An 8,203-nucleotide genomic window follows, 5' to 3' on the forward strand; every position below is an offset into this window, starting at 1 on the left:
GTGTTTCGATTTTATTAACAAGCAATTTCAATTTCAGGATGATCAAATTCAATCTCAATCAATCAATCAATCAGTTTTAATTAATCAATAGTTTTCGAATTAAGGTTTATGGATTTCGAAAATTTGATCTTAGATCAAAGGAATTTGATTTGAGATTCAAAATCTTTAAGATTCTGATTTTAATTGATCAATGGATCAATTTCGATTTTTAGGGTTTGTGGATCGAACTTATATTATCGTGGATTGATCTATTATCCTATGGCTTTCATCTTAGAGATTATATTCTAGGGTTTCATTCTTTACAATCAACCAAATTTGATTCATTATGTTCTTAGAATTTGAAATACCTTTAGTTTAGTTGTTGGTAGAAACCGGACCACCAAGAATGAACCTCGAGCTTAGACACGATCGGGACGCGAACTGGACACGAGCTGTCTTGGACGCGATCTGGAACGGAGTCGCGAACGGAGTGAGTTGTTGCTGTCGGATCGCGAGCTATCCTTGATGTAGGATGGAGCTGAGCTCGTCTAGGATCAGGAACACCTTGGGGCTGGAGCTGATCAGGTGGACACGAGCTGGAACGGAGTCGAAAACGGATTAGGGTTCGTCGGTATCGTCGGATTCGGATTAGGGTTCCAAAGCAAATCCGCGCGCACTGTATCTGTGTGTGAGGGCGCGTCGGTGGTCAGATCGACAAACGGTTTGCACTGACTGATTCGTCTCGGCCAGGGCTTCGATTTGATATCTTGATCGTTTTCTGGATCCTCACGTTTTGGGAGAACGGCCTCTTCGAAGTTCTGAGGCAGATTCTTTTTCATTTATGGTTTAAGGGTTTTAGCGATTTGGTTTTAGGCTCAGGGTGTTAGAGACTATCGTGCTGATAACGTGTTGTGAAACTTAGGATTTAGAACTGTAAGTTTCTGTATATTATTAATGAATAAGTGTTCCCTTTATATAGGGATTACAAGAGAGATAAATGGAAATACAATAATAGGAAAGATTACAAATCATAAACATAAACGAATTAGGAAATATGCAAGTTGTAGCCGCCTCTCTCTCCTCTCCAAATCTCGCGGCCGCCTCTCTCTCTCTCTCTAGGGTTGGACCGTCTCTCTCTCTAAATGTATGGGCCGGTTATGGACCGGGCCGGTTATGGACATCCACCAATTGATTTATGACAGATAAACAATTAAAATCCTTTTAAAATCTCTTGGTATTTAGTATTTACTAAGTTGGATAATTTAGGTGATGACTACACGGTTGTAAACTATAAATACATGCCTTTTCAATAATGTCATATCATGTAAACAAATCCACATAGTAAAATCTTGGATACATCCAAACCGAATCTGGATCCGGATATCTTAATTTTTATGTCTGGATATCCGGATTTGGATCCGTATTTTTAAAACACATTAAATTTTTAAATTTCATTAATATTTATATTTGATATATTAATATTTATACATGAATTAATCTTATAATATTAGATTTTAGTTTTTGCAATATTATAGACATATATAAATATATTTATAAATTTTGTATAAATATTTAATTTATGTATTATATTAAAAATTAGTTTTTTTAAAAAAATATATTATTTTTACGGATCCGGATCTAGATATCCGCGGGTAATAGAATATTGAGACGAATATCGGAAATCCGGATATCTGGAAACCACGAATTCGGATACTAAATCCACGTATCCGGATACTTTAAATTTCCCGGATATCCGGATCTGGGTCTCAGCCTACTGCTTAAACCATATTTTACGGTCATTAGCTTATTATTATAATATTATGACTTGTGACAGAGCTTGAAACCCATTTAAATAATTTCGTTTGACCCAAACTTCTTTTTCCCAATTTCTCTCAGGTGGCCAAATATTTATTTGGTTATATAAATTGCTTTGATTAGTTGGAGGACAAAACATGCACTCGCGAAAACGTAAGGTATATGACAAACACAAATAACATATTCACAAAGGCATGTCATATCTTCCCTATAAAAGTAAACAAAGTTGGCATTGCGGAAACCACCCAAAACCAACGTGAAACCCCACGTTTTATTCTTCTTATGATTAATCCTGAGATACATAACACAATGGAAATGACTTCTGTACTGTTAGGCAATGGGATCCCAGAAGAGATGGGACAAAACCGCGGGAACATAAAACGTTGCCTCGAGAAGTACATTGAGAAGGGCAGAAGGCTGTTGAAATTGAGCCAGTTGATGGATGAGATGGAGATTGTTATCAATGATTTAGTCCAAAGAAAGCAAGTCATGGAAGGTGATCTTGGCAAGATCTTATGCTTCACTCAGGTCTTACCATACTTTTTTAATTTTACAGTCTTTAATTAAATGAAACTAACAATTCAAGAAGCTTTTTATGTATATGAAGGGTCATTGATTGACATTAAGCTAAGAATCTCATATATTTAGTGCATAATACTTTCCAAACATATTATGTCAAATGGCAAGTTCATTTTTAATCTATAGATCTATAAATTATACTTCCAAATACTTGGCAATATATGATGTTATCTCTTACAAACTTGATTTTGTTTGATTTATTTTTTTCAAAATATTCAAAATCGCTAATGCTAATTGCTTTGCGAAATAAAACATATGGTGAGCTAAAGTTAATAATATAAATGTGAATAAAACTGCAGGAGGCAGTGGTAATTCCTCCAAATGTAGCATTTGCGGTACGAGGAAACCCTGGAAATTGGCAATATGTGAAGGTTAACTCTTCCGATCTCTCCGTGGAGGCTCTATCGAACACACAATATCTAAAACTGAAAGAGCTTCTCTTTGATGAGAACTGGTGCCTATACATCCCCTCCTCTTTTTCTTCACCAAATACATTCACTTTCCTGGTGTCTTGATCTATGTTTGTAATCAGGGCTAAGGATGACAATGCGTTGGAGGTCGACTTTGGGGCGTTAGATTTCACTCTGCCTCGGCTTTCGCTGTCGTCTTCAGTAGGGAACGGCCTGAGTTTTGTGTTCTCAAAGCTTGGCGGCCGTTTAAACGACAACCCACAGTCTCTCGTGGACTACTTGTTGTCACTTGAGCATCAAGGAGAGGTTAATATTTTTCTCTGTAAAATTAGTTGTTTCAATGATCTATTTTTCCTTGGATAATTCACAAAACTTCTTTTGTCTTAAACAATAAATAAACATGTATTATTTCTAAAAATACTAAAAACATTACCTTGAAGTAATCAAAGTACCATAAATTTCAGGTGTTTGAAGGGATTTTGAACTTGTAAATGGTTCTAAATTTCTAATACATTTAGATCCCCTTCCTAAGCTGTTAAAACATTTCATTTCTCTAAAATAAGGTGTCTTTGGAAGTGTACGGTTTATATGACAGTTTCAAAAAAATGTATGTGTTATTTTTAGAATTTCTCAGACTTTTATCCGTTTTCTTATGATATTATTTTCTTTCATGTGTTAAGTTTACATTTAACTAACAAAACTTGTATATTCTTTTGAAGAAATATCACAATAACATTTTGTTAAAAAAATATCACATTGAGCATAATAACACAATTGCGAACATATATAACACAAATAAACCTAATTCTGAGCATACGTTTATGTTTTCAGAACCTTATGATGAATGAGACACTAAACACGGCAAGAAAGCTTGAGATGAGTTTGATTTTGGCTGATGTTTTCCTATCGGAGCTGCCTAAGGAAACACCTTTCCAAGCCTTCGAACTCAGGTCAAACGTTAAACTATTTACATGCATTGCTAATCCATGCGTTAGTTAACTGATTTAATTTTGAGTAAAAACACACACACACATACACACAGGTTTAAGGAGTGGGGTTTCGAGAAAGGATGGGGAGAAAACGCAGGGAAAGTAAAAGAGACAATGAGGATCTTGTCGGAGATTCTTCAAGCCCCTGACCCTCGAAATATTGATAGATTCTTCGCCAGGATTCCTAGAATCTTCAACGTTGTCATCTTCTCGATTCATGGCTATTTTGGTCAAAACGATGTTCTTGGTTTGCCTGATACTGGTGGTCAGATCGTTTACATTCTTGACCAAGTCAAGGCCCTTGAAGATGAATTGCTTCATAGAATCAACTCTCAAGGCCTAAATTTCAAACCTCAGATTCTTGTTGTAAGTTCTCTTTGAATCTTTTTCACCCTCCCTTAGGCGTGTAGCCACATAAAGTCTTGGATGATATTGAAATCGTGAAACTGGTTTAGGTGACAAGATTAATCCCAGACGCCAAGGATACTAAATGTAACCAAGAATTAGAACCCATCACTGGTACCAAACATTCAAATATTCTTCGAATTCCCTTTGTAACAGAGAATGGAATTTTACGTCGTTGGGTATCTCGCTTTGATATCTACCCTTACCTAGAGAAATTCACCAAGGTAAAAGACCAAATTTAAGAATGTGATTTTTTTTTTGACTTTGAACCAATTTCTCTGTATTTTTGTGTAACTTTTACTTTGTTCTTGTAAAATTATATCATGAGTAGGATGCAACAACAAAAATCTTGGATATTTTGGAGGGGAAACCTGACCTAGTTATAGGAAACTATACGGATGGAAACTTGGTGGCATCGCTGATGGCAAATAAGCTTGGAATTACTCAGGTTACTTAACTTATTATATATATATATATATATAAATATAAAATGTACACTCATTTGATGTACACTAGTTGCCTTAATTATATATATAACTAGATTAAGACCCTCGCCTTGCGTGAGATAAATATTATATATAAATTAATTTTATGTATTATATGTTATTTTACATATTATATGTTTTTTTACATATTATTAAATAATACATATATATTGATAATTAAAAATTCAGTAACTATTACGTATATGATTAAATTGGTGCAAATGCATATATAAATTTTATTAATTCAAACAAACACTTTTTCTATTTTATATGATATAAAATTAAGTTTTAATTATATTAACATAGATATATAGTACATTTTTAATATTGATATTTTTTAAATAATATTTTAAACTCATATTATATTTTTGATAATTTGTATTTTTTATAACATAAAATTTGAATCACTGATAAAAAAATTTTGTGGGATGTTTAATAGTTTTAGTCAATTATAATTGTAACAACATTATGAAAAGTTTTAAAACTAAATATTAAATTGTCAATATTTTTCAAAAAAAAAATCAAAGCAAATATAACAACTTTAGTCATTTATAGTCGTTTATAAAAATTCAAAATATAACATATACAGAAAAATCTAAATATTTATTATATATTTAATGTGGTTGTTTAATTTATTTTAATAGGTTACAATTTAAAAAAAAAATTATAGAGAGTAAACTAATTTTTATCAAATTTTTATTATTCGAAATCATTAATTGTCATATATATTTTAGCCACATTTAACAGTTCCATTATTTTTATTTAAAGAAACAATGAAAAACATTAATAATTAATTTATGATTAGTTTAATAAAAAGTTTATTATATATCTTGATGGACCAACATATTTTTATAAAGATTTGAAGAATAATTGTGGTGATGACACGTGGTTACAAAAAATGTTGTAATGTTTTTCTTTTAATACATCGGGGATGTTCACTCGTTTGACATATATAATGTACACTCAATATACTTGCCTGGATTTCATTTCATTTGATGTACACTCATTATATAGATATATATAATGGTCACTCGTTTGATGTCAAAACAAAATAATTGAAATGAAAAAGTTTTTTTTTGTTCATATAATTGAAATGAAATATATATATATATATGTGTTTGTAAATCCAGGCAACTATTGCACATGCCTTGGAGAAGACTAAATACGAGGACTCGGACAACAAATGGAAAGAGTTTGATCCTAAATATCATTTTTCATCTCAATTTACGGCGGACTTAATCTCCATGAACTCTGCCGATTTCATCATAGCTAGCACTTATCAAGAGATTGCTGGAAGGTGATTTAATTTATTTCACGAGGACAATGCATTATTCTCATCAAGGAAACTCGACCATGGTTATAACATTATCTTGTTCGGTTTAATTCTGACAGCAAAGAAAGAGCGGGACAATACGAGAGCCACATGAGCTTCACACTCCCAGGACTATACAGAGTTGTCTCCGGCATCAATGTCTTTGATCCGAGGTTCAACATTGCAGCTCCTGGCGCGGATGACTCTATATACTTTCCTTTTACCTCACAAGACCGAAGATTCACCAAGTTTCATCCTTCCATTGAAGAACTATTGTATAGCCAAAATGAGAATGATGAACACATGTATGTCTCTTTTCCCTGTTTACCTTTTCTACTCGTTTACATTCAACTGTTTGAATAAAATATCTATCACATTGAATGAAATCATCATTACGATAATATGCTATAGATATTAGATGTTTATTTAAAAATTCTAAACTGATATATTTCTTGTCGGTGGTTAAATTTAATGGATATTTTTCTTTTTGAATAAAAGTGGCTACTTGGTGGACAAGAAGAAACCGATCGTCTTCTCAATGGCAAGGCTAGATGTTGTGAAAAACTTAACCGGATTAACAGAGTGGTACGCCAAGAACAAGAGGCTACGAGATTTAGTCAACCTTGTAATCGTAGGAGGATTCTTTGACCCTTCCAAGTCTAAAGACAGGGAAGAGATCTCAGAGATAAAGAAGATGCACTCCCTGATTGAGGAATACCAACTCAAGGGTCAGTTTAGATGGATCGCAGCTCAAACTGATCGAACAAGAAACGGTGAACTTTACCGGTGTATTGCGGATACAAGAGGTGCTTTTGTGCAGCCTGCACATTATGAAGCCTTTGGTCTTACTGTCATTGAAGCCATGAGCTGTGGTTTGGTCACATTCGCCACGAACCAAGGTGGTCCTGCCGAGATTATTATGGATGGTGTTTCTGGATTCCACATTGATCCGAGCGATGGAGAAGAATCGAGTGATAAGATTGCAGATTTCTTTGAGAAATGCAATATCGATCCTAATTATTGGAATCTGTTTTCGGCTGCAGGGCTGCAACGCATATATGAATGGTATATATATCTTCAGCTATTTATGGAAGATAATAGCTTAGGCCATCCAAAGGGAATGATTCTATAAGTAGTTTCATTTCTATGATTATATATGTGCAGCTATACATGGAAGATATATGCAAACAAACTGATAAACATGGGAAGCACATATAGCTATTGGAGGCATTTGAACAAAGATCAGAAATTGGCAAAGCAAAGATACATCCATTCTTTCTACAATCTTCAATACAAGAGTTTGGTAAAATAATTTATTCTTTTTTTTTTTAACTTATGACATGATCAGAATCAAAAGTTTGAAGCATACATGTTTTTTTTTTGTTTGGACCAGGTGAAAACTATACCCATAGTGAGTGATATTCCTCAGCCTCCTCCCCCTCCTCCTAAGCCTTTAGTTAAACCATCAGCAACTCGAGGGTAAACTGAAGTAACTATTCAAAAATAACTGGAGACTGTTAGAGTATGTGCTAATTACTGCTAGTTTTTTTTTCTTACTTTTCAGCTCGAAGCGAACACAGTCACGATTGAGTTTCAGGCTGTTTGGTGCTTAAGCTCTCTTGAAAAGGTGTAGCTAATTGCAAAAATATCCAAACGTCGTTGGTGTTCTAACTTCTACTTCATATATTTATGTGTATTAAATTGTTTGATTAAACAGTAAAATAAAGGGAAAACACACAAATGTATTTTAACTTCACCGTTGTTCTTATTTGAAACTTTTAAGTGTGATGATTAATAACAAGTACTAGATTTTGACCCGCGCTTCGAAAGCGCGGGTTCTTCTTTGGATTATAAACAAAATTTGTGAATTAGTATTTTAGAATTGGCGTACATTATTCTCTTACAAAGTCATTATATCGAAGAAGGGCACTTGTTTAAAATTATATAATTTGTGAATTTGTTTATATAATATTTTGTATGTACACTATTATATAACTCTTTTTAGTCTTAGATGTTTCACCGGATCCGAAAAACCATACCAAAATCAACCAAAAAATATAGTTGGGTTTGGATCTAGGGCAAAGTACATATTTGATTTTTTCTCCGACTTGCGGTCTTTGTTCGATTCCTAGTCCTATCTGAGATCCATTTGGGTATTCAAAATATATTAGTTTATATAATATTTGTATGTACACTATTATATAATTCTTTTTAGTCTTAGATATTTCA

General features: G+C 33.2%; 1 protein-coding gene across 1 annotated transcript; it reads left to right on the forward strand.

Moving 5' to 3' along the window:
• Positions 1-2,006: 2,006 nt before the first annotated feature.
• On the forward strand, positions 2,007-7,797 carry LOC106296231 (sucrose synthase 5). Its single transcript, XM_013732312.1, has 13 exons — positions 2,007-2,322; positions 2,673-2,827; positions 2,906-3,089; positions 3,615-3,733; positions 3,826-4,138; positions 4,228-4,401; positions 4,509-4,625; positions 5,793-5,959; positions 6,055-6,279; positions 6,473-7,039; positions 7,139-7,277; positions 7,368-7,453; positions 7,539-7,797. The coding sequence occupies exons 1-13, from the start codon at positions 2,077-2,079 to the stop codon at positions 7,585-7,587; spliced, it is 2,541 nt and encodes an 846-aa protein (XP_013587766.1). The 5' UTR covers positions 2,007-2,076; the 3' UTR covers positions 7,588-7,797.
• Positions 7,798-8,203: the final 406 nt, after the last annotated feature.

The sequence above is a fragment of the Brassica oleracea genome, chromosome C6 (genome assembly GCF_000695525.1).
Source record: "Brassica oleracea var. oleracea cultivar TO1000 chromosome C6, BOL, whole genome shotgun sequence".
In the NCBI taxonomy this organism is placed as follows: domain Eukaryota; kingdom Viridiplantae; phylum Streptophyta; class Magnoliopsida; order Brassicales; family Brassicaceae; genus Brassica; species Brassica oleracea.

Excerpts from the sequence above, each read along its gene's own strand:
- LOC106296231 (XM_013732312.1), top strand. The coding sequence starts at position 2,077 with ATGATTAATCCTGAGATACATAACACAATGGAAATGACTTCTGTACTG. Across the intron at positions 2,323-2,672 it reads AGATCTTATGCTTCACTCAG|GAGGCAGTGGTAATTCCTCC; the intron begins GTCTTACCATAC and ends ATAAAACTGCAG. Across the intron at positions 3,734-3,825 it reads TTCCAAGCCTTCGAACTCAG|GTTTAAGGAGTGGGGTTTCG; the intron begins GTCAAACGTTAA and ends ACATACACACAG.